This window comes from Piliocolobus tephrosceles, chromosome 14 (genome assembly GCF_002776525.5).
Source record: "Piliocolobus tephrosceles isolate RC106 chromosome 14, ASM277652v3, whole genome shotgun sequence".
NCBI classification, from domain to species: domain Eukaryota; kingdom Metazoa; phylum Chordata; class Mammalia; order Primates; family Cercopithecidae; genus Piliocolobus; species Piliocolobus tephrosceles.
The window spans coordinates 65,264,246-65,291,712 of NC_045447.1; the positions used below are offsets into that span (position 1 = coordinate 65,264,246).

Genomic DNA, 27,467 nt, shown 5'->3' on the forward strand with positions numbered 1-27,467 from the left:
AATATGCTATATATTAAATGAGTTTTTAGTTCACTTAGAGGTAACTAATACTAGTTTAACTGTATGTCAAGCTTTAATATTGCTGTTTTTGCATGATTTATTTTCATTAAAATAACTGTAAGAAATGAAAAAGGATTTTCTTTTAAAATGAGATTTCACATATGAGAGATAATTTCTCAACTTTCATGTCATTGGAACAATTAATTTGATGTAGGTTTTATTCATACTTTGTTTCTTCAGAAATATCTGTAGTGGGAATGTTTTCCCAACGCTTTACTGTATAAAAGCCTAGCATGTTGATGTTGCTCCTGACCATTCAACTAAAATAGTGGAATTCAAATAGAGAATCTTTTTCGAAAATTGAATACTGTCTACTATTATCTTTCACTTTTATTTTGAATCTTTCATGTTTTGATTTTAGACTTTCATACATCAGCAAGCATTTAGTGACTACCTACTATGTGCTAGGGTCCCACTCTTCATATAGTAATATTCAATCTGAATATAGGAATTAGGCTAATCTTACTGTGCCCATACTTTTAATGAGGTTATGGGATGGTGTAAACACGAATGATGAAAATTAAAAGAATTTTGTAAAAGTAAAATTCCATTCCAACATATTTAAAAGGTACATTTTTGTATAAAAAGGCAATTGTCTTTTCTAGGAAGATGACTCTTCCATAGTTTTCATGGATCTGATTAGGACAATTTTTAATGAAAACAAAAGCCTTTTCTCTTATGCAAACTTCGTATTTTTTGCACAGAACTTAATTGTGTGCTATTTCCCTACAGATTAGAGGAAATTGTTACTTGATGGTACTTCAGTGTTTTGTGAAGAACTGTTTTATTTTCGTTAAAAATAATAGTCATCTTATAACATTTTTAACTACTGAAACTATTCTGACACCTCCCAAACCCATATGACATCCTTCTCTAACCTGTCGCATACACTCTTAAATGAATCTATTGATATTTTAAAAAATTAAATGATTTAGGGAAAGTGTGTGGAGGGGAATGCCATCTCTGTTTTTCAAATGAGTTTATAGGATTGATTTCAACTTACTAATCAACTGAAACCAGGGTCAGCATTATTTCTTCTTTAGAGCCTTCAAAAAATAAAATTTCTAGAAATCGATTTGTTTAAATAAAATTGTTGTAGTATAATAATTTGGTTAGGCTTTAGGGTTTTGTCATTGGATTTTACTTATATTCTCACAGTATACCCGGGATCCAAATACGTTGTTTTCTGTCTCTTACTTTGACTGTAACAATAGTGTCTTGTTTTTATAGTCTTTTAAATTAGAAACACACAAAATAAGACATATATGGAATAGAACCACAATATTTATGGCAAACACGTTTACACCAAAGGCTTAGAAGAAGAAAAATCTCTTAGAGTTATATGTTGAAGTCTTCCTATAAAATCTTCTGAACAACTGTTGCTAAATTTCAGCATTACCCACTTGCCTTCATTAAATGGATTTTAATTTCTTTCTCTAGAAAGGGAGTTCTGGGAATTATGTAACAAGTGTAATCTGATGAGACCAAAGCGTTCCCATCACTGTAGCCGCTGTGGCCACTGTGTGAGGAGAATGGATCATCACTGTCCATGGTAAGAGTGATTCACTTCTAGCAAAGAAAAGGGGGGTGGGTAATAAAATGTAAATCTTACAACTTAGCAGCTTTAAACAAAAGTTATGTTAAAGTTATATAGTTTTACAATATCTTAATAAGGATATTGTTATTTAGATTATATGACTGATCAACTCCCAATGTCATTTTTCCACAGAAATCCTATATTTGCTAACAAGGAGAGATTTGAGCAAAAAAACTAAGAATTAATATGCAACCTAATATACAAAAGGATAAAGGTGGTTGTATTAAATGAGGCAATGTATATAAAACATGTAATAAAATATCTGACATGTAAGATGTACTTAAATGGTAGCTATTTCTAATTGTAAACCATATACATCCGAATGTTTGTATTCCCTTTTTATTTGTTTAATTAATAACATTTCAGACACCCTGATAACCTCTTCCTTACCCCTTAAAGCTTTTTAAGCATTATGTGTTGGATATAGCTACTACCATTATGTACGTGTTGGAAGTATGTGAGTGATAATTAGCTGATTCTGCAGAACTGTCAACAGTTTTGGTCAATAGGGGGCTCTCTTGTAATATTTAAAGAAAATGTTCAGTTGAGAAATAGACTCTCTGAAAACAAATGCTGTGTGAATTCTGTATTGTATCTCATTTTAAAGCTGTCACAAAAATCTGTGAACAAGATATTGTATTTAATTCTGTTTTCTTAGCATTGGCTCTCTGTATAAATATTTAAACTGGTATAGTGTAGAATTTGACAAATGTATCTGTATACATGTATGTAGTATTTATGTTTGTATACACAGACATGCATATATGCAAATGTACATAGTGAGCCTCTTAATTTGTAATTGCACTTATTTAAAATTGATTCAAGTAGAGTTTAGCTTTTTCTAATGTTAGTTTATAGAGTTTTCCTTATTTTTGATAACTTATTTTGATAGCACAGTTAATCAGCAAACTTTCAGTGGAAATTTGTTGTTTTGCATAGACTCATTATTTAAATAGAAGATAATTTCCTGAAACAGGAAAAAATAAGAGCATTTTCGATAAAAGCACTTTGTTACTACATAAAAATTTTAAAAATTTCTAAATCTGTCAACAAGATAGAATAGTATATGACATATAGTTGATATTCAAAACTGTGCCTTGAATTTAAACAGATTAATTCCCAAGTAATCTTCTAAAGCTCAGTGATCTGTTTGCTGTCACAATAGTAATAGATTTTTAGAAAGCTAGGTGAAATATGTATTCAGATAATTGCTAATAATACAGAAAACCCAGTTTTTAAGCACCTCTTATTGTAGTGTTTCTTATTAACTAAGATACAGATGTTCATGATACAAGTGGATATTGATGCCTTTTTTCCAAACGAATGCAGCAGTTTAAGATAGAAAAAAAAATCAACTAGGAAAGACTCACTTATTGGTGACCAAATAAGGTGCTATTTAACCTTAATTCTAACCTTGGGGTGATTTCTCTTTCTAGTTTTAGTCAACTTTTCAGAAGTTGTTCGCAGTGAGGGGGAAGTACAAAGGATTGGAGGATCAGAAAGGACGGTAGACAAGGGACCTAAAGAGATTTAGGAATTTTTATGATTAAATTTCCTGATAGAGCGCTGCTGAAATGTTCAGAGAACAGGGAAACGTATAGAGTAAATTGGAAGCAAGGAGAATTTTTGATGTTTTCAGAAATTGTACTACTTAGCTGCCTAGCACAGTTTTAGGTTTGGAGGTCAATTCTCACAACGCCTCAAGGTTTTCTATATTTCTGGCTTTGATCTTTTTGTTTGTTTGTTTTTGTTTGAGATGGAGCCTTACTCTGTTGCCCAGGCTGGAGTGTAGTGGCACGATCTCAACCTCCACCTCACTGCAACCTCCGCCTCCTGGTCTCAAGTGATTCTCCTGCCTCAGCTTCCTGAGTAGCTGGGATTACAGGCACATGCCATTATGCTCGGCTGATTTTCGTATTTTTAGCAACGATGGGGTTTCACCATGTTGGCCAGGCTGGTCTCAAATTCCCGACCTCAGGTGATCTGCCCCCCTCGGCCTCCCAAAAATCTGGAATTACAGGCATGAGTCACCGCGCCCAGCTTGATCATTCTTTCTAAGTAGTTCAAATGTTGCAAAAAGAACTCATATGGATTGAGTACCTTAGTGCTTCTTAAAGCTGTTCTGGTTAAGAATGCTGTGATCATAGACATTGTTTCTCAAACTTCCTGGGGACAGGAAGGATAGAACAAGGATAAGCCATCTTTCAATCAGCAGCTGTTGAAGAGCATTTTTGAGTGTGTATAAGCACACTTCTTTTATAATCCTGCTTGCAAATAACAAAGCACAGTAGATTTTCTTGTTTACAAAACATGTACTCTTAATTAAGTCTAAGAAATACCTAAGATTTTTCAGTTCAGTTCTATATTTGACTTTAAAAAATGGTTTAATGACAAGTTAAAAAGAGCGATTTAAGTTAGGACCGAAACCTGTTACATCATTTCTTTTTCATTGACAGTATAATACTATTTTGAAATGAAGACATTTGTGCAAAGTCATTTGTAGTTTTGAACTAGGGTTTTTTGCTGGAATTTTAGGATACTTTGACAATTTGGATACAATAAATTTGGAACAATAAAATATTCAGCTTAAACTAGCCTTGAAAATTTTTGATTGTAACATTAATCCTCTTTCCTAGTTAGGGTTCACTGTTGTATTGGTGGAAGTATAGCTCTATGTATTTGTAAATAGTTTTGAATACATTTTTATTTTCAGCAACCAGGGATAGATTTTTAAAATGAAAAAAAGTTGTGAATGCTTATCAGTCATGTCAGAGTGGTATGTTTCAGCTGTTTTACTTCAGGGCATTCAGATTGCTTTCCACAGCTAGAATGCTGTAAAGGAAGAGCAATATATAGCGAAGCAGGGTTCTTGCTCTCTTGGCCCCTATGTCTTCTAACTGTATATCCTCTGGCTTAACTCCTTTGTGCCCTGGTTCCATATCAGTGACACAGGAAGCTACCGTCTGCTCTTCCTGTCTCGCTGAGTTGTTATGAGTTGAAGGGGATCACATATGTGGACTTCCTTTGTGAAGCGCTTTACAAATGTAAGATGGTATATTTATACTTTTCCTTGTATAGTTTGTTTTTACCTTCAAGTGGCCTTAGCATATCTCCATGAAGTCAAGCATATGTGATATTATTTGTTTTTATTTTAGTCTTGTTGATCCTGAGGTGAACTTAAAATATTGTTTCTTTTTCATTTTTTTTCTTTAGGATTAACAATTGTGTTGGTGAAGATAATCATTGGCTCTTTCTGCAGTTGTGTTTCTACACTGAACTTCTTACTTGCTACGCACTGATGTTTTCTTTCTGCCACTATTACTATTTTCTTCCACTAAAAAAGCGTAATTTGGTAAGAAATGTTTATATCCACTAACATTAGAGCAGTTGTAGCATACAATTATTAACATGTGGTTCTTTTAAGTACAAAAGATTAGGAACAAAACAACGAAAAAAAAAACTCCCAAATTGGTGAATTTTGAACTATATTGGGATTGAGAAAGTGGGCCCTAGTCTGACATTTCCTTTTCATGAAATTCATTTATGGTTATTTATTAGTGTTGAGTGGCTTTCTTTAGAAAGCAACACATTGAATCTTTCAATATATGTGTCTTGGTTTAAAAATATCTATGATAACGAAAAAGATGAAATGTTCTTGTTTCTTTTCAGGAATAAAAATGTAGAATGTTTTTTTTTTAGCATAATGTCATCAGATTTTATTTTATTTTTTATTATTATACTTTAAGTTCTAGAGTACATGTGCACAACGTGTAGATTTGTTACATATGTATACATGTGCCATGTTGGTGTACTGCACCCATTAACTCGTCATTTACATTAGGTATATCTCGTAGTGCTATCCCTCCTGCCTCTGCGCACCCCACAACAGGCCCCGCCCGGTGTATGATGTTCCCCTTCCCGTGTCCAAGTGTTCTCATTGTTCAACTCCCAGAATGTAGTTTTTAAAGGTTCTCAAACAGTTACGTTCTTGAGAAAAAGAACTTTTTTTCTCCCTGACTTTCATCAGCAATGATAACATGAATTTGCAGGATGCTTTAAAAAGTTATCCACTGAGAATATAATGCATGCTAGTACTATAGTTTTAGAAATGTTTCATCTTATTTGTAGATAAATTTCTGATATAATTGGCATTAAAGTTAGATCATGTAAAAGAATGTACATATTCCCCAGAGTAATCTGTTTCAAATAGTTGAGCCTAATAAGAAAAGCATTAAAATGAAATTCCTCAGTAGGATTAAGGTAGTAATTTTTTTAAGTAACAGAGAAGTAGAATTTAGTGATGTTAATGAAAAACAAAGAACGGTGAAGAGGTAATGAATGCATTGTAGTATATATAGTGCAGTATTGGCAAACTCTGGGCCTTGGTTTAAGTTCAGTCCTCTGCCTGTTTTTGGTAAGAAAAAGTTTTACTGGAAAACAGCTACTTTCTTTTGTTTATATATTGTCTATGGCTGCTTTTGTTTTGTAACAGCAGAATTGAATAGTTGTGGCAGAAACTGTATGGTCTGTAAAGCCTAAAATATTAACTGTCTGGCTCTTTTCAGTAACTTGGCCAGCCTCTGGCAGTGGAAAGATCTTGTCTTTATACATACCTAGGATTAAAGCCTGTTTTTTCTTATTACATGAGTGAGTTTTGACACATTGTTTAACCTCTGTGAGTGGTACTTTTCTTCTATACTCATTATAATGTGAATAATAATGAGATTAAATGAAATAATATATGTAAACTTAGCTGGTATGTGATAGACATTCAATTTATGTTACATTTGATTTTAGTGAAAACTCTCAGAGGGAGGAAACAGTTTTCTTTGGCCTATTAATTTTCGTGAAAATTTTAGAGACTGTTTTACAGTAAGCATTTATTACTGGAAGATTGATGACCAACTAAGGAAATTCCAGTAATCAAATGATGAAGGAGTAAGGTGTTTGAAATTACAAACTAATTTTCTTCTCCAAACGAAAGGTAGAAACTGGAGAAATTAATGGCAATTAGGCAGTCACCATTTTTTAAAATGGAGAAATGGATTATAGGTTATATCTGAATGTGCTACATATATGTATATATTTACATGCATAATAAATATTGGAAAAAGGTCAGCAGCATAGTAAATGTTTGTTAAAAGATTAAATATATCAGGAAGAAAGTATATAAAAAGTGAGTGTGAAAAGTGGGTTTTGAAAAGTCAAACCAGATTTTCCTTAGAGCAATCAATTGTAGATGCAAGCAGGTGTTTTTTTAAATAAAAATCATAATAATATGTTAGCATTTTACCAAATGAAAATCAAATCATTATGTTGGTTGTTACAAAGCTACTTTAGGAATGAAGCACTACATTATAAATAATTCTAGGGATCTGACAGAGTTATTTATGTCTAGTAGTACTGAGCAGAAATCGTTCTCTTAGCCTAAGTCTTACAGTTTCCTTGTTGTATCAAGTGGGGTACTTGTATAATTACCACCATATTAGCAGTAATGAAATGAAAACTCAGAGAGATTATGTTATGAAATTTCCAGGATCATTTTGCTTCCTTTTGAGTAATCAAGTAATTTTTAGTTTTGTTTATGATATATTATCTCAATGAACGAAGTAATTCATATATATTATCAAATTAGGTATATGGAGAGAAGAGCTTTACCACAATATTTCCCGTTGTAAGAAAAGACAGACGAATTTAAATACATAAAATTGAATATTTATTAGCACTGTTCTAACCTACTTAAGTTTAATAGAGTAAAGCTAAATTCTAGGACCAGAATTATAACTAAACTTGAAGAAAGTATTTTATAATCTGTGTAGCTCTAAATATTCCAATGATCTGAAGCAAGTTCAGTAGTTACTCAATATACATTGAAATGACTTCGAGTCATTTCCTTGATTTAGAAGTTGAGAATTTGAAGCTATATTACAGGTACATACAAATTTCATTACATCTTTTTGGTGGATTGACTCTTGTATCGTTATAAAACATGCTTCTTTATTCTTAATAATGATTCTTGCCTTCAAATTTTTTTTCTGTTACTAGTTTAACTTTATCAGTTGTCTTTTAGTTAGTGTTTTCATGGTATATCTTTTTCTGTCTTTAATACTTTCAACCTTTCTTGGTTACTATGTCTCATGTGTCTTATAGACAGCAGATGATAAAAAATTGTCTTTTAATATGAAATATTTAGTAAATTTTTACTTAGTGTAACTGGTATTTTGTCATCTTCCTATTTATTTACTATTTGACTTTATCTGTTCTATGTTCCCATTTTTCTCCTTTTCTTGCCTGTTTTGGAATTTCTAATAAAAAAATTCCAATTTTCTATTTCTAGTGGCTTTCTCTTTTATTCTTTTTATAGTTTTCCCAAAAATGAAAACATTATTCTGATTTTTTTGAAGTATAAGTTAGTACTTTACCATTGTGCACCTAATGAAAGCAGTGGCCTTGGAACACCCTCTGTCATCATCATTTTTTTGTGTTTTGGGGTAGAAAGTAGATACAGAAAAGAAATCACATGGTAACAAGACTTTATCATTGTTGCATATACATTATGTGTTATATTCTTATATAAGTTATATGTTACCTATAGTCAGTATTTGTTTTGAGTTATCTATGTATTGGTGCTTTTTCTAGTACTCCTTATGTCTGAGCCTCCTTTAGGCTTATTTTTTCTGCTTTTATTGCAAGTCTGTTGGAACAAGTTCTCTCAGTGTTGGTTCTCTGAAGATGTTTTTATTTCTCCTTCATTTTTGAAGGATTTATTGTTTGGCACAGAATTGCAGGTTGGTGGTTACTTTTGTTTAGTTTTTAAAAGATGTTATTCCGTTGTTTATGGTTTCCATCATGTCTGTTGTATAGTCAGTTGTTGGTCTTACTGTTACTCCAATGAAATGTGTGTTTCTTTGGCTGCTTTTATGATTTCTTTTGGTCTTTGTATTTTAGCAGTTATTCTGTGATTCTATGATGTGCTTTGGTATTGTTTTCTTTGCATTTTTTCTGTTGGAGAGTTTATGTAACTTTGAATCTGTGGCCTGATGTCATTCTTAAGTTTTGGAAATTTCTTGGCCTTTATCACTTCAAATATTACCTCAGCTCAATTTTTTCTCCTGCAGTTCTGGGATTCTACTTACATGTACATGAGGTCTCATTGTGCTGCATATGTTCTAAATTTATTTCTTCACTTTTTTATTCCCCTCTCTGTGCTTCATTCTGGATATTTCCTATTAATTTATCCTCTGGTTTACTAATCAGCTCTTCTGCCATGTCTAATCTACCCTTAAATCCTTCTAAAGAGTCTTAATTCAGTTATTATATTTTTCACTTTTAGAATTTCTTCTAAATCCTTCTAAAGAGTCTTAATTCAGTTATTATATTTTTCACTTTTAGAATTTCCATTTGCTACTTTCTTTCATTGATAATTTCTGTGGTGAAATCATCTATTTTGTCATCTATTTTTTTGAACATGTTAATCACAGTTATTTTAATGTCTCTGTTTGATTACTTTAATTTTGAGATCCCCTTGTGGGTTCGTTTCTGTTGACTCTTTTTTCCTTTCAATTTCCAGATATTTGGTCCTGTCTTCTGACATGCCTAAGTCAGAATACTGAGCATTTTGCATGACAAATTGTAGAAAATGTGGTTGATGTGTTCCTTCCTCAGATTTGCTTTACTCTTTTGTTTTTTTTTTTTTTGATAGGATATAAGAGAAGGCTCATTTTTATCCAATCGGGTTTGTATAACAAGAATTTCTAATGCTAAATAACAGAACAGTGGTCTCAATATAGCAGTTCTTGGGAAGATGCTGTTTATTGTGTTTATTGGTACTTTGTAAGGAATGTTGATTGCTGGATTTGTCTTTGTGAAAGACTAGTTTCAATTTGCCTTTATTCTAATAGTATAGTCCTTCGGGATCTTAGCTGAAAAACTGAGGTGTTTATTGTGGATTGTGCCCTACAGTTACTGTTTTCCTGGCCTTGGAGATTTTGCAGGATGTTCTGAGTCTCCAGTTCTACTTGGCTTTTCATTCAGTACTGAGTGTGAATTGACAAGTACTTTCAGATAAAAAGTAGTGCAGAGGGCAGGCGCGGTGGCTCAAGCCTGTAATCCCAGCACTTTGTGAGGCCGAGACGGGTGGATCACGAGGTCAGGAGATCGAGACCATCCTGGCTAACACGGTGAAACTGAGTCTCTACTAAAAAACTACAAAAAACGAGCCAGGCGAGGTGGCAGGCACCTGTAGTCCCAGCTACTCGGGAGGCTGAGGCAAGAGAATGGCGTAAACCCGGGAGGCGGAGCTTGCAGTGAGCTGAGATCTGGCCACTGAACTCCAGCCTGGGTGACAGAGCGAGACTCCATCTCAAAAAAAAAAAAAAAAAAGCAGTGCAGAATATATGGATCACCTTAATGCCTGTCTACTTTCTCTGAGATTTTGGCCCTATAAGTTCTGGAGACTTTGGCTATTTGCCAATGTCTTCAAACAGCTGTGTATTTATTAATTAATTGGATTTTATCTGATTTTTAATAGTGTTTTTGGTGTGAAGGTTGGTCCCATACAAACTATTTCTCATAGGTGTCAATGGCAATAACATTTTGTTTAAAAAAATTTCTTCCCAGGTGATTTTAATCATTGCTGCCTAATTGCATAACTCCAGGAGGTAACACTCACATCATAGTCTATGTAAATAGTATCCTGTGGAGTTGTGCAGTGCAAAACTTCTGTGGCCATAAGGTTTGAGAACTGCTGTAGTGTAGGGAATGAGACTCATGGTGGACTTTATAGGTGAGGTAGAGATTAACCAAATGGGGAGATGAAGGAAGTCATTGCTGGGCCAAAAAAACAACAAAAGCCTTGAGACTTTAACTGGAATAATTGGTTTTAAGGGCAAATCCATTGTAAAATTCCAGCTGTATAACAAACTTATTTAAAGCTAAATAATAAAATAATGTTCTTACTTCAACAGTTCTTTTGTAAATTATATTTACTTTGTTTTTCATAAAGGTAGAAAAAATTTAAATAATTTCAGAACAAAAGTCACCATTATTACCACTGACATTGAAAAAAATAATGTTTTATGGTGGAATATTACTGTCCCATCAGTGTTTTCTGCAAGTCCTTTCCTGGGTTTCTTTCATTTTTCTCTAGAACAAAAATCTGTATCAAGCTCTTGATTATGTGTATGTGTATAAAACTCTGTGTGAATAAAGATAGTATCAGGAATTTCATTCATTCATCTTATTACTCTTTCTATTATTCAGGATATGGAATAAGATCCTCCAAAGTCCCTACCTATCTTTGGATATTACGTTAATGATTATTATACATATTTTTTTGTGGGAGTAATGATGCAGTGAAAGCATGCTGTGGACCTTGACCCTGTGTTCTTCTGTCATCCAGACTGAAGCGAAAGCTGTAGTCTGCATTTTCTTTCTACCATTTCAGGTAGATAGGTGGCAGCATAGTATCTTTTCTAGCCCATCTTTAAATTCCAAAGCTGAATGGAATTGCCTGGGTTGGAAAAGAAAGTGTTAACTTTCTTGTTTTTCTTTTCTTGTTTTTTTAAGGCGAAAGTGTTTATTCATTTAACAGCAACAACAACAAAAAATGAGTTGCACTTTGACCATTGCTGTAATGGCACTTAACCTGTATTCAGTAGAAAACTGGTACGTTGTGGGTTATGCTCATGCTCATGGTAAAGACAGTTGAGAGAAAGCAGGTTGTTCACAAATTCTGGGAAATGAACAGATTGGGAGCCTAATTTTCTTCCATTTCTCTCTTCTCTTCGCCTTCTGTTTTCAGGAGAGCTCTTTCTGAGCTGGATTATTTTAATTTCCTTGCAAGTGCCCCATTGTTTTTTATAGTAACTTAATGCTTTTTAGATTTCTTCTTAATCTTTTAAAATATTCTTTTATTATGGGCATTCAAAGATTTATATGTTTTTACCATGTGAAGTTTTGAGGAAATACTTGAATTTATCCTTTGTTGAGGGAAGTAAGGACTAAGATGTGCAGGAGATAAGGAATTTATAGTTTATCATGAATCAATGCCCAAATTTAGGATTTATTTTTTAAGCTATAGATACTGATTTATATTCTGAGTCTTACACTAAAAAAAGACCTATGAACCTAAAAAGAATTAGTATTTACTGTCTTCCTCAGAAATAGTAACTAAAAAAATCCCGAAATTCTCAAATAGTTTAAAAAATGTGTATCTAGAAAAATTGCAGAAACTTGAGTAATAATTTTGTTTTCTAAATAAATGGAGATAAATTAAACTTTTTTTGTTAGAATCACAAAATCAATAAATATTATAAACTTTGAGATGTTTGGAGAAGTTTTTCAGGTGTTAGACATTAAATTAGTTTGCATCATTTGCATTTATCATTCCAGTATAACGTTGAATTTTACTTAAAACCCCTCTCGAAAGTAATGTTTCACTTTAAATATTTATTGGCATGAAAATCACTGTCTAGGTTCTAAAACCTGTAGATTGGGTAATGATTTGGCATTTAAGTAAATAAAATTGATGGATACTGAAGAAAATGAGCTTTCATTTTTTACCAAGGTCCATATTTGACTGTTTCACATAGTTACTCTAAATGCTTATAAACAGATGCCTAGTCATTTGGTGTATTACCAAATTCTAATAATGTATTTCATTTTATTGGATACTGGTTATTTACCAAAACCAATACTAGAAAATTATGGTTTTAAATTAAATATGAAGGAAAGTACCACTATATTTAAAGAGTATACCTTAAATTTATTGTGTATTTATCCATGAATATTTTATTGGTAACGTGTTTTGTTTTTTATATTATTCTGGATTTGTATATTACTTAGATTAGCGGAAAATGTCTACTCATTTGAAATATTTCTGAAGAGATAAATAGTATGATTATCATCTTACAGGTATGGTAACTGAAATTCAGAGAAATTCAATACCTTGTCCAATCACAAAATCGCCACTTGGCAGAGGTGTGATTTGGGCCCATGTCCCTAAATCATGTTCTTGCTATTACTATGTCTTATTCAAGCTCCCATTCCATACTGCTTTTTGCATTTTTCCCTCAAGAAATTTTTTAGCAATATTATTGTAGGATTAAAAATATTAATTATATTTAAAAATACTAAACATCATAATATATGCTCTTCAGAGAAAGCTCAGTGAACCTCCTGATTGGTAGATTAATATTTTGCTGTTTTCATTTTTCATTGAGGCAGTCTGTTATATCTTATAAAGGCATTGTAGTGGGTTAAAACTAGTTTTTAAATGTGTACCTGCTGGAAATCAGATGCGGGCAATGTTTACTGTTTCTCTACATGAGAAAATATAAGCTTTTAAAAAAATAATTTGTGACTGTTAGTATCAGAGTTTATACAGCTAATCTTTGATGGCATACCACTTTAATTCTGAAATTATGTCTTTTAGCTTCTTTTTAGATGAAGTGGTTCTGATAATTTCTAGTTATTGTATACTTATTTTTATGTGAAGGGGAAAAGCATACTAGCTGCATTTAAGGCTATGAGAGCAGTGGGTGACAGAAGGGGAAGAGAGGAGAGAGAATTTCAATAAAGGAAATGCTGCCAAAATTCAGAAGAGGAAAATAAATAATGTTTAGCAGCCTAGCCAACTCTTCTGCTAGGAAGATACATTATTATTATTCCAATTGGCTGATATCTAATAGCGTTGCTAGGGATTTGATGTCAGAACTGTGCCACAGAATTATTTGCCTAGCCTTTTGGCTAACAAAAAATAGAAATAGTCAGAAGACTTGGCTGCAGGTAGCTTTGAATATTGGTAAATCTTTTCATAATTTATTTTAATCTTTTCCTATAATCAGTTTTAAAGTAGTCTGAGTACTTCTGCCATTTGAAAAAATATTGTAGGCTTAGTAATAACTTTTGTTTTCTTAATATCTAGAAGGTCATTTATTTTGTTCACTGAAGGATGGAAAAAAATTGCTGAAATACACATTTAGCTTTTTAGATTTTTGGAAAGAATAGCCAAGAGTCAAGAATAGCCAAGAATATTGTGGAATTAAAGTTGATGTGAGACGAAAATTATTTTTAATGCTAATATAAAAGTAATTTGGCTTTTTTGTTCCTGTTTCCTGAGATGCTAGTAGAAATATTATTCCTTAGTAACATTTTTTATGTTTTTTGCTTGAAAAGAATAATGTCGGATATACAGTTTATATTTCTAAAGAAATAAGAATAATCTATTTATTATTCTAACAATTGCCAATTCTGTTTGTCAGTATATCTCTATGCTTTTAGTGAGAGATGGAACACAGAAACTTTATAATAAATCTTAATCCTGTCCTACAATACCAGGTTGACTGAGTGTATGTCCTTGTTAAACACGTTTCCATAGTAAGCTATAAATATTAATAGCATTTAACATAGAAAATTTATCAGTTTTTATTTCTCTGTAAGACTGTTACAGTTACTGTGAATTTAAATGGTTAAAACCTGGCGGCAATTTTATTGTCTTACTTTTACTTTTACCAAACACTGTAGCACTGCATTAATTGGTGAATGCAGTAAGGAAGTATGTTACTCTGTTCTCTTATTGGATTGCCCAAACTTTTCTAGAATTTTTACTGCTAAAATATGGTCAGGCAGACAAAATGATTTTTCTGGAATACTTCACCCTCAGCTATGAACCTGACAGTCAGATGCTAGTGAAATATGCTCTGTAAGGTAGTTGCATACATATGACTACCAAAATTTAGTGGATAATTCTGAACACTCAGTGATAGCCATTAGGGAGGTATAAATAATTATTTGTTTCACTGTAGATATTAATTGCCATTAGGATGTAATAAGACTGAAAAAAGTACATTTTACCTGAGCACTGAGTTGAGGAGTGGAGGGGTTTTATGTAGAATAAGCGTGTAACTTCTTTTCCTATGTTTTGGAATATAATAAACTTAAGCTAAGGCTCATTCCAAAAAGTGCTCATAACCATACAGATATCATAGGATTTTATTTTAGGATTAAATTAAGATTGCTTATTTTAATGTCAGAGTATTTGCCTTATGAACCTACCCTCAGCATGTGAAGTTGGTTATTTTGTTATTTTGAAAATTCAAATCTGTACGCTTTAAATATCTCAGATGTGATCTAAGCTGTTTCTGTTATTTTTATTTTTTAATATTATGATCTATACTGTCTCTAGGTGTTTCTATTCTTGAACAACAGAGAAAAACAAAATCCTTTACCAGTGGGTACAGTGGTTCTCAGTGGGGAGGAGGTTGACTTTCCCCCACACAAAGCATTTGGTAATGTCTGGAGACGTTTTTGGTTGTCACAACTAGGGGAGTGTTACTGGCATCTAGTGGGCCGAGGCCAGGGATTCTGCTAAATGTCCTGCAATGCACAAGAGAGTCCCCTGCAACAAAGTATTACCCAGCCTGGTGCCAGTAGTGCTGAGGTTGAGAAACTCTTCGGTAGGAGGAAGATCACAAAGAAAACACATATTTTTACTTTTCAGAGTAGTCTCATAAAAACACAGAAAAGTAAGTATAAGCTATGGTTTATAAATAAAAATTGCTTCAGACTCATTGATAGGAAAATTGTCATTTTATATATAAAATTTTATTTGTAAAACACAGTTTTTAATTTTAAAAAATTGTGAGGAACGTTTATTCAGTCATTCAGTACATATTATTGAGTGTACATATTATTCCCCATCGTCTAGGCTCTGAAACAAAGTTACTGTGTTTAAGGAGCTTACGTTCTGATTAGAGAAGACAGTCAATAAACAAATGTATGGTAAACAATATAAGTATTATGAAGTATAATAAAGCAGGGTACAGGGGTGGATATAGTCAAGAAAGACCTTTCTCATAGGAACACTTGAGCAGAGACCTGGAACTCAAGCAAGTCCCTGTTGACATTCTCAAGGAGCGGTAAGGAGACCAGTGTATCTTGAATGGAGTGAGTTAGGGACAGAGCAATAGGAGATGATGAATTGAGAGTAGTAGGGGCTGTGATTGGACTGTATGCTTTATTAAGATAGTGGTTGGGACTTTGTAAGCTGTTGGAGGGTTTTGAGCCACTACAGAATCTCATTTACATTTTAGGAAAAAAAAAAACAACCTGATTGCTATGAAAAATAAACTGAGGGACAAGGATAATAGCAAGAAGACCAGCTACCAGGCTGCTAAAATACAGTCCAAACACGAAATGATTATGATAGTGGTAGAAGCGCTTACAGGTGGTCTATTATCGTTTGAAGAGCTAACAGAATTTGGTGATAATTTGAATGTGGGCTATGAGATAGAATGTGAAACGTCAAGGATATTTCCAAGACTTCACAGCCCAAACAACTGGAAGAATGGAGATACCGATTACTGAGAGGGGGAGCCTGAAGGAAGAATAGGTTCTGGGGAGAAGTTAAAGAGTTTGGTTTTACACATGTTTACTCTGCCTATTTGACTTCCAGGGACAGATGTTAATTAAGCAGCTAGATACAAAAATCTGGATTTCAATGGGGTGGTCTGAGCTAGATAAATAAATTTGGGAGCTTTCAGCATAAAGATGGTATTTAAAGACATGGAAACTGACTGGAGATTTCCTAGCAGTAATTACAAATAGAAAAGAAAAGAGTTCCGAAGACCAAACTCTAGGCACTCTTCAGTTTTTGAAGTTAGAAAGAAGTAGAATGGTGGTGAGAGAGGGTCAAGAAAGTTGGTGGTAAATTAAAGGAGAATTTATCTTGATGGACTGTGAAATATAAACAAGTAGGGAGTTGAATGTGTCGGGGAAAGTCAGTGATATGGTGGTTGGGCCAAAGAATTGGAGCTCCCACTGGGGCTGAGTTGTTAGCACTGATAGTCTACAGGGAGTTAGCTCAAAAAAAAGCATGTGGTATTCATCAGGTGACATACTTGAAATTATAATTATGTTATGAGTTGCAGTTCTTAGAAATGATAAGATACAGTATATAGTTTTAGAATTAGAATTGAGATTAGGATAGAAGGTAAGATTATAGGAAGAAATGAGCTGAAGGAATTCACAGATCAAGTATTTAATTGTTTGCTAGATCATAAATAGCCAAATCTGACTCTTCTTTTCATTTAGCTTGCATTAAGAGGTGGTGCCCCCCTACTGCTAGTTTTGTAACATTTAAAAATTTTTTAATGATACAGTTCTAAAAGATTACCAGATAGGAGTATAGGAATATTATTAATATTTCATGGGAGTGACCCTCTTCTCCTCTGCTGGTTTATGTGTAAACATAAACATAACTATGTTTATGTACATGTTGCCTATGTGTTTCTTTTTCTGTGTTTATCGCTGCTATTATACATGTGAAACAATTCTTGTAGATACTGTTCTCTGTCTCTTCACATGTTGAGGGAAGAAGCAGTTCTTTGTCCAACTTTCTTTGTTTTCATTCATTCATTTAATAAATATTTGTTGAGTTGGAGATGATTCTACGTTCCAGAAACTCATCATTGAACAAGACAGGCACAAGTCCCCATCTTCAAGAAATTTGCATGCTGCTAAGGGAGACAAAACAATAAAGAAATACATATATATCAGATAGAGATAAATACTATGAAAAAAATACAGCAAGGAAATAGGGAATACTGGGATTTTCTGTAGTTTGGTCAAGGAAAAGGTCTCTGATAAGGCAATATTTAAATAGAAACCTGAAGAAAGTGAGGGGAGTATGCATGTGGTTGTCTGGGGAGTTTTCTGGGAAGAACAAATGCAGCAGTCCTGGTTTGGAAGTTCCCTAGCTATGTCTGAGAAATAGCAAGGAGGTCAGTGTAGTTGAAGGTGAGCCAGGAAGAAAGTAGTAAATGAGATCAGAGAGCTGGTCTGACTCTTCCTCTCCTTTTTTCCTGTCTCTCACATCCTTTTCTGTGTCTTATTTCACAAATTTTGGTCTGTCTTTTTATAGGCCATTTATAACTAACTTTTATGTTTCATATGTATTTTAAGAGTTTGGTTTTCTAAAATTAAAAGTATTTTTATATTCAATGTTTCACCGTCACAACTTTTTGTACCTTTTATATTGTAAAATGTGGTACACATATGAAGGAGTGCATAAAAATAAAAACAGTTAAGTGAATCATCCGGATGTTTCTTTTGGGCAACATTTGGAAGATTTATCCTTTTTGTTACTTTAGATACTGTTTATTTTCATTGTTGTGAATCCTCATAATATTTCATTTTTAATATAAAGCCATTTATTCATTCTGTTGGTGGATATTTACTTTGTTTCTAGTTTTGGGAGATTATAAATAATGCTATGGTAAGCAGCCTTGTTTATTCCTCCCTCTGTACATGTGCATGTGTTTCACTTGGATGTAGAGCTAGAAGTGCTGGTGTTCAAAGGTTAAGTGGTATGTTCTTTTAGATAGTGTTAAACAGTTTTCCAAAATAGTTGTGCCGATTTAAACTCCTACCAGTAGAGTATATAAATTCTGATTGCCTCATATCCTTACTAATACTCATTTAAGTCTTCTTAACGTTAGCCATTTGGTATGTATGAGCAGTACTTCATTGTTTTAGTTTACACTTCTCTGATGATTAATGATACGTAACCTCTTTTCATATATTTACTGATGATATGACTGGCCTATTTGGCAAAGTGTGCTTATTTAAGTATTTCTCCCATTTGACTTTTTGTTGGTAATTGTAGGGTGTTTTAGATTAGTGCTTTTTTGGTATTTGTTGTAAACATCTTCCACTCTTTGGTTTATCTTTTCACTCTCTTAATGGTATTTTTTGGTAAACAGAGGTTTTAAATTTTAATGTACTCCACCTTATCAACCGTTTCATTTTTGAGTAGTGTTTTTTGGGTTCAATTTATAAAATATTTTTCTATCCTTTCTAAAACCAATGTAGTTCTCCCTTATTATCATCTAGGTACTATATTTTTCTGTCTTTCATATTTCTACCTGGAATTGAATTTTGTGATTCTCATGAGATGGAAGTCAGGGTTTCAGTTTTTTCACAGACGAATAGTCAGTTGATTTATCACCATTTATTGAAAAGATAATTTTTTCTCCTCCACTCTGTAGTGCCATCTTTCTCATAATCATGATTCATGTGTGTGTGTGTTTCTGTTTCTAGTCTGTTGGAGAGACAATACCACACTGTCATTATAACTGTAGTTTTATAAGAAATGTTATTATCTAGTAGAACAGTCGTTTTTAACCTTTTTTTTTTTCATTCCCATTTTCCTCCTGTGGAAATTTTCTCTTCTTACCACCCCCATGAAGTTAAATACTAAGAAAGAAGATTTTGTCAGATAAGATTGACTTGTGTAGGGCCACAAACCATAGTGATGGCTAAGACCGTTTTTCTCCCTCTAAGAACCAGTTTTCTCCCACTTGGGAGCAAAACTTACCCTGTCGAGAATACACACAGTAGAACTGACTTTCCTACCTTGCTCTGTTTATATGAGTGTCATGGTATTCTTTGTGTTTGTTTTTTCCTATGAAATAAAGAAACAGCTTAGCAATTTCTACAGACTAAAGCAAAGTAAAAATATATATATAAAAACTCCCACCAGTAGAGTACGTAGTATGTATGTACATACTATGTATATAGTATGTAATGTGGTTATATATAACCTGGGCAAGTTGAGCTTATCCTAGGAATGAAAGGTTGTTTTTTGCACTAGAAAATCAGTCAGTATATTTTATCACATTAACAGATTAGAAAAAAAAATTCAAATGAGCATCTCAGTGTATGAAGACAAAGATAAAATTCAGGATTCATTCAGGTTACACACTCTTTGTAAACTAGAACTAGGAGAAGTTTTGTAATCGGATAAATGGTCTTTCTCCCCCAACCCCTTAAAAAAAACCACAAAGTCAACCAACTATAGCATGCTAAGAGGAGATGTTAACTTCTTCCCTCCAGGTTGGGGACAAGGCATTGATGCCCACTATCACCATTATTATTATTAAACATAGTACTAGAAATTTAGCCAATGCAGTAAGACAAGAGAAAGAAAGAAAAGGTACAACTGCTAAATGAAATATAACTGTCATTACGCGTAGATGATGTAATTGTGTAAATGATTTATCTATAGTTTTTTTGGGTTTTTAAGAAAGTATAAAAAATGTGACTATGAAACAATATTTTAAAAAATCTATTTTTATGTGCTCACAAACAAACCTTTAGACAATGAAATTAATAGCAAATGCCATTTATAATAGAATAAAAAACTGGGAAATTACTGAATTAAATCTGACAAAGTGCAAGGCCTTTAGGAGAAACTTGGCGAAAGATAATGGAGAGAATATATCATATGTGAATATATGCCTGAGTATGTGTTGTAACTTGAAAATCTAATTTTAAAATTTTTATGCAAATACAAATCATCTGGAATAATCAAGACATTCTTGCAAAAGAATAAGATGGGATGACATGGCCTACCAGATATTGAGACTCATTACAAAGCCATAATAACTAAGACATTTGTCACTGTTACAGGGATAAACAAACCAAGGGAACAGAGTAGAGAGCCTGTGTATGTATGGATACTTCATCTCAGGTTGCTGAAGAAATGATAGCTTTTTAGTCATTTTGGAACAGTTGAATATTCATATTTGAAAAGTAAATTCAGATTCTTATCTTTCATTGTGCACAAAAAATTTAAATAATAATGCTATGTGAATTAGTGACCTAACGTGAAAGGCAAAACTTACAAAGCTTTTAAAAGGCTTTACAAGATAATATAGGAGAATGCCATTTTTACTTTAGCATCAGGAAAGATTTATTAAATAGGATATAAAAAGTACTAAAGGAAAAGATTGATACATTGGACTACTTAAAATTAAGACTTGAGTTTATGAAAAGATGCCATCAAGAGGGTGAATAGGATAGTTTCAGAGCAGAAGATATTTGAAATATGCAACTGAAATATAGCAATATCCAAAATGTATGAAGAAGGAGTTAGTAACCTCTACCTTTAGGGTAGGGTAGGGGTGAGGGAGAGCCAGCAATGGGGACGGAATACACAGGAGGCTCTACTTGGTTTCAGATGTTCTGATTCTTGAGAGGATACTGTTACTCTTCTTCTTCTTTTTGAGACAGAGTCTCACTCTTGCTGCCTAGGCTAGGGTACAGTGGCACGATCTCGGCTCACTGCAACCTCCACTTCCCAGGTTCACGTGATCCTCCTGCCTCAGCCCCTCTAGTAGCTGGAATTACAGGCATGCACCACCATGCCCTGCTAATTTTTGTATTTTTTTTTTGTTAGTAGAGATAGGGTTTTGCCATATTGGCCAGGCTAGTCTTGAACTCCTGACCTCAGGTGATCCACCCGCCTTGGCCTCCCAAAATGCTGGGATTACAGGCGTGAGGCACCGTGCCTGGCCCAGTGTTACTGTTCTTTAAACTGAACACATGTTTTATGAATTTATCTGTATATGAGCACATTTCTTAGCACAATGGAAGAAATGTAAGCAATAAAGAAATACATTTATTGATTATATTAGTTTGCTAGGTCTGCCTTAAGAAAATAAAACAAACTGGGTGGCTTACACAACAGATAATCATTTTCTCACATTCTGGAGGCTACAACTCCAAGATCAGGATGTCAGCAGGTTTGTTTTCTCCTGGCGCCTCTGTCTTTAACCACCTTCTCTCTGTCCTCACATGGTCTTTCCTCTGGGAACATCTATGGTGTCTCTCAGTGTGTCCAAATTTCCTCCTCTTACAAGGACACCAGTCGGATTAGATTAGTGCCCACCCTAAGGGCCTCCTTTTATTTTAGTCACTGCTTTAAAGGCCTTGTCTCCAACTACAGTCACATTCTAAGGTACAGGGGTTAGGGCTTCAGCATATGAATTTTGGGGCACACAATTGAGTCCATAACACTGATTATGTAGTAAAGATCTGGGATAGCAAATGGGTTCCTGTGATTTGGATAAAAATTTTTAAGCCAATTTTTGGATTCAAAAAGTGTTACATCTAAAAAAAATCTAAGACAGAAGTAAAGATGTACTCTAGAGAACAGTGTTAAGTGACTCAAAATATGGATTTAGTGCTGATGATGTTAATTATGCATGTGTGAACTTGGAATACAGTTGTTTTTTTGAAAATGTAAAAGTGATAAAAAGCAATTTCTAGATTAAAGTTTTTTTACTACTGTATTTTACATAAATACTTTAAATATAAATGTATAACCAAATGAATACATGTAATATTATAAGTGGATCATTTAGTCTCATCTCCATCCTTGACATTTATAAATTGTAGTTGGCCAAAAATTATTTTAAAATCTTTTCACTGGGAGAAGAGTGGATGGATTTTATTTGGTCATAGATGGTAATTTTAGTACAGTAAGCTCTGCTATAATGCAATATGTGCGTTCCTAAAAATCACTTCACTGTGTAAAACCATGCATTAAAACCACAGGGCTTACCACTCGGAAACTTTGTCTGTGACACTTAAAAGGATAGGAACCTAATAAAAACCACAGCACTCTTTTATAAATGTTAAATGATTAAGAAATACATAAATACTATGATAAACATGTCACTTTACCTTGAAGAAGACCTGAAGTTTTCTTATGGAAGTGAGCATCAGGAGGGTTGCAGAATGTGAATTATTGTGAAGTGATGGAAGGAGGGTCTGTGAAATTGGAGGGAAAGTTGTAATACTAGATGCGGGTGGGTGTGGCTCATAGCATGGAAGATAAACTGAGGTGGCTGGTAGATGTTTGACGGGTGAGTGTGTTTTGTGTATTCCTACATATTATGCATAAGAATGATTGCTGTGGTCAAACTTGTTTAATGTATCAATTATGTTAGAACAAATTTGTGTTTTTAAATAGCATTAATGCAGAATTTAATTTTTTGTATCTTCCACAGGCCTATCATTTTGGTTTTATTATGTTTCATAGGTATTCTATATTGGGTTCTTTTTACTGAAGTTTTAAAATGATTGCCTAATATTTACCTGCTACATAATGTTTTAAGTGTCTTGCTGAATTCTAAGTTTTTCCAGGCTAATGAATAAGTAATGTGGATGTGGAACCTGATTTTTGCCTAAGTCTGCTGGTGACTCAATATAATACACAGAGAAAAGTATCAGTTCTTTCGTTTCAAGCAAGCATACTATCTCTGGTGGCCTTCCTATTTTTGAAGTTGCTATTAGGATACCTTAATCCCTAACATGAATCAGTATAAAATAAAGCATGTGGGTGGTTGTGTTTGGGTGTCCTTCCCATCCACTTGGTGCTTTTATTTTCTGTGGGTGCTTTATTCCACAGCTTAGCAACAGCAGATTTCCAGGAGAAGTCTTAGTTCTTCAACTCTCTCTCCTTCCTCTGGTCTGGTTGGTTGGTAACAGTGAGGGTAAATGAAATGCTTCTTGTTTTTCTGTCTTCCTACCACAGTATCTTTGGTTTACTTTTAGAACACTCATTTTCAGTCTCTGAGCCAGAAGACCTGCCTTTAAATCGCAGCATTTCAATTCCTTCCTCCTATCTAGGCATTCCTTTGTGTTTCTACCATACTCTGCATGCATCCCTATTATAGAATATATCACATTGTTTTGGAATTTTCCAAAGTTGGGCTCTCTTTCTAAATAAACTGTACTTCTTGAGTGCATGGACCATATTTTTATCATTTATACATTTCTATTACGTAACACAGTGCTTGGCAATGGTGGTTGGGTGACTGGATGGAAGAGTGAATGAAGTAAGCTTGAAGAGAGCTGTTCTTAAATGATCCTATTGTATATGATTTCCCTTCACTTTGACCGTGTTAATGATTTCTAGATATCTTGGTCACTTGAACTTTAATATGAATTATGCTGTGTATTTAAACTTTTTAGCAGAAAAATAATAAAATTCCTTTTGTAAACCAAAGATTGTGCAACCATCTGTGTTTTGTTTTGTTTTGGGTTTCTTTTTCTTTTCTTTCTTTTTTTTTTTTTTTTGCCCAAAATAGATTCAAAAAGCAAACAAGGCTAACTGGCACCTAAGATTGAGGAGTTTTGATGCAGTAGAGTAGTAAACTCCTATATTTTCCAGCTTGCTATTATTGTAAATTAAAATACCTATTTTTGAAAATTTTTAATATTTATACATTGATTTAAATAGAACAAGTATAAAAGAGGGAGAGGAGTTCTATTAAGATAATAAGGAAGATGTGTTATGTATGGCTCAAGTCTTGATTATTATTGCAACTGTAAGCAATATAAGCAACTCTGAATTGTTTTTAAGACTTTCTTTTTCTTTATAGGACCTCTTTGTTGTTAGACACGAATTGGCCATAATGAGACTAGCTGCCTTTATGGGCATTACTATGTTAGTCGGAATAACTGGACTCTTTTACACTCAACTAATTGGCATCATCACAGTAAGTATATTTTTAATGTAAAGTAACATTTATGAATATATTACCTAATTATGAATGTAATTCTGAAAAGTTATAGAAAGTTTAGAAATTAAAGGAGAAAATTAACAATGCTTTTTAGTACTTTCATATGCCTATGTAATTGTAAAGTAGTTATAATCAAGTACAAAATACATACAATTCTGTATCCTGTTTTTGAAAGCTAACAAATATAGTGTTTTTATATGAGTATAGACATCATGTTTGTAGTTTTTTATTGATACACAGTATCTTACATATTTATGGGGTACATATGAGTATTTGTTACATGCATGTAATATATAATGATCAAATCGGAGTATTTGGGGCCTCCATCAACTTGAGTATTTATCATTTCTGTATGTTAGGAACATTTCAAGTCCTCTCTGCTAGTTACTTTAAAATATACATTGTTGCTGACTGTAGTCACCCTCCTGTGCTACTGAGCATTATGACTTATTTCTTCTAACTGTATGTTTATAACCATTAACCACACTCTCTTCATTCCCTGCTGCTCCCATGCATCCTTTCCAGCCTGTTGAATCTCTCATTCAATTCTTGACCTCCATGAGATCAACTCCTTTGGCTACCACATATGAGTGAGAAAATATGGTGTTTGTCTTTCTGTGCCTGGTTTGTTTCACTTAACATAATGACCTCCAGTTCCATCCATGTTGCTGCAAATGACAGAATTTCAGTCTTTTTATGGCTGATAATATTATTCCACTGTGTATATATACCAAATTTTTAAAATTCATTCATCTGTTGATAGACAACGTAGGTTGATTTCGTATCCTTGCTCTCATGAATAGTGCTGTGATAAACATGCAACTGCAGGTATCCCTTTGATATAATGATGTGTTTTCCTTTGGATGAATACCCAGTAATGGATTGCTGGATCTTATGGTAGTTCTGTTTAGTTTTTTTGAGAATTCTCAGTATTTTCCTTAGTGATTACACTAATTTACATTCCCACGAACAGTGTACAAGAGTTCCCTTTTCTCTGCGTGTTTGCCAGCATCTGTTACTTTTTGTCCTTTTAATAAAGGCCGTTCTAACTTAGGTAAGATGATACCTTATTGTGGTTTTGACTTGCATTTCCCTGTTGATTAATGATGGTGAGTACTTTTCATATACCTGTTGGCTATTTGTATATCTTCTTTTGAGGTATGTGTCTTCGTGTCCTTTCCTCACTTTTTAATGGTACCGTTTTTTATTGTTGAGTTGAGTTCCTGGTATATTCTGGATACTGTCCCTTGTCAAGCAGATAATTCAGGTGTTTTCTCTCATTCTACAGGTTGTTTCTTCACTCTGTTGATTGTTTGCTCTACAGCTTTTTAATTTAATAGAGTCCCATTTGTCTGTATTTGTTGTCTGCACTTTTTGAGATCTTAGCCATAAAATTTTCATCTAGACCAATGTCCCGAAATATTTTTCCTAGGTTTTCTTCTGGTAGTTTCACAATTGTAGGTTTGATGTTTAAGTCTTTAATACATCTTGAGTTGGTTTCTGTATATGGTGAGAGATGGGATCCAGTTTCATTCTTCATTCTTAGGCATATGGAGATCCAATTTTCCCAGCACTTCCCATTTATTCAAAAGATTGTTCTTTTCCCAATGTATATTCTTGATGCCTTTGTCAAAAATCAGCTAACTGTAAATATGTGAATTTATTTCTGGATTCTCTATTCTGTTCCCTTGGTCTATGTGTCTATGTATCTGCTTTTATACCAATACTATGCTGTTTTGGTTATTATAGCCTCATAATATATTTTGAAGTCAGGTAATGTGATGCCTCCAGCACTGTCCTTTTTGCTTAGGGTTGCTTTGACTCTTCGGGCCCTTTTTTGACTTCATACAAAGTTTAGGATTGTTTCTCTAATTATGTGAAAAATGATGTTGGTATTTTGATAGTGATTACATCAAATTTGTAGATTGCTTTGGGCAGTATGGTCATTTAACAGTAATAATTCTGATCCATGATCATGGGATAGCTTTCCTTTGCCTCCTCCTTTAATTTCTTTCTTTAGTGCTTTGCAGTTTTCCTTATAGAGCTCTTTCACCTCCTTGGTTAAATTTCTTACAGTGTTGTTGCTGGAGCTATCGTCAATGGGATTGTTTTTTATTTCTTTCTCAGCTAGTTCATTATTGGTGTATAGAAACACTATTGATTTACTGATTCTTGTATGCTGGTTTTATATCCTGTGACTTTACTGAATTTATTTATCAGATTGAAGAGTTTTTTGGTAGAGCCTTTAGGTTTTTCTTGATACAAGATAGTATCAACAACACAAAAGGCCATAGATGGCCTTTATTATGTTGTAGTATGTTTCTTCTGTGCTTAGTTTGTTGAGAGTTCCAGTTCCTTCCTCTTCAATTTTTTGAAATAGTTTGAGGAGAATTGGTGTTAGTTCTACTTAATTTAACATTTGGTGGAATTTGTGAAGTTGTCTGGGTCCTGGACTTTCTTTGTTGGGAGACTTTATTACTACTTTGATATTATTACTTTTTATTGGTTTGTTCAAGTTTTCTGTTTCTACCCAATTCAATCTTGGTAGGTTTTATGTGTCTAGGAATTTGTCATTTACTCTAGGTTTTTCAGTTTGTTGGTGTATATTTGTTCTTAATAATCTTTGATAATCTTTGTATTTCAGTGGTATCAGCTGTAATGTCTCCTTTTTCATTTCTGATTTTATTTACTTGGGTCTTCTCTCTTCTTAGTCTCGAAAGTGATTTATTCACTTGTTTATCTTTTCAAAATACCAACTTTTTGTCTTGTTGCCTCTTTGCTTATTTTTTTAGTCTCTTTTTCTTTTACATCTGATCTGGTCTTCATTATTTCTTTCCTTCTACTAATTTTGGGTTTCGTTCGTTCTTGCTTTTCTGGTTGCTTGAGGTGCATCATTAGACTGTTTACTTGAAATCTTTCTACTGTTTTCATATAGGCATTTATTACTGTAAATTTCCCTCCTAGCACTGCTTTTGTTTTAGTCCATAGGTTTTGATATGTTTCGTTTTCATTTTTATTTGTTTCAAGAAAGTGATTTCCTACTTAGTTTCTTTCTTGGCCCAGTGGTTGTTGCTTAAATTCCATGTATTTGTATAGTTTCCAAAGTTCCTCTAGTTACTGATTTTTAGTTTTATTCCACTGTGGTCTGAGAAGATACTTGATACAATTTAGATTTTTTTCATGTTTCTTGAGACTTGTTTTGTGTCCTAACCTATGGTCTATCTTGGAAGTGTTCCATTTGCTGATAAGAACAATGTGTATTCTGTAGCTGTTGGATGAAATGTTTTGTAAATATCTGTTAGGTCCAGTTGGTCTAGAGAGCAGTTTAAATCCGATGTTTCTTTGTTAACGATTTTACTAGATCTGTCTCATGCTGAGAATCCTGTGTCCATGTCCTCAACTATTATTGTATTAGAGTCTATCTTTCCCTCTAAATC

At 33.4% G+C, this 27,467-nt stretch overlaps 1 protein-coding gene across 4 annotated transcripts in view; it reads left to right on the forward strand.

The window, feature by feature from the left end:
• ZDHHC21 (zinc finger DHHC-type palmitoyltransferase 21) overlaps nucleotides 1-27,467 on the forward strand; it is a 74,065-nt gene that overhangs the window by 21,365 nt on the left and 25,233 nt on the right. For all 4 annotated transcript variants that reach the window (XR_002731800.3, XM_023213120.2, XM_023213121.3 and 1 more), the window contains 3 exons: nucleotides 1,501-1,612; nucleotides 4,871-5,009; nucleotides 23,890-24,006. Coding sequence is in view for 3 of the 4 variants with exons in the window: in XM_023213120.2 (XP_023068888.1) it covers nucleotides 1,501-1,612; nucleotides 4,871-5,009; nucleotides 23,890-24,006 (368 nt within the window). In the remaining variant the exon portion in view is untranslated. The remainder of the gene's footprint in view (nucleotides 1-1,500; nucleotides 1,613-4,870; nucleotides 5,010-23,889; nucleotides 24,007-27,467) is intronic.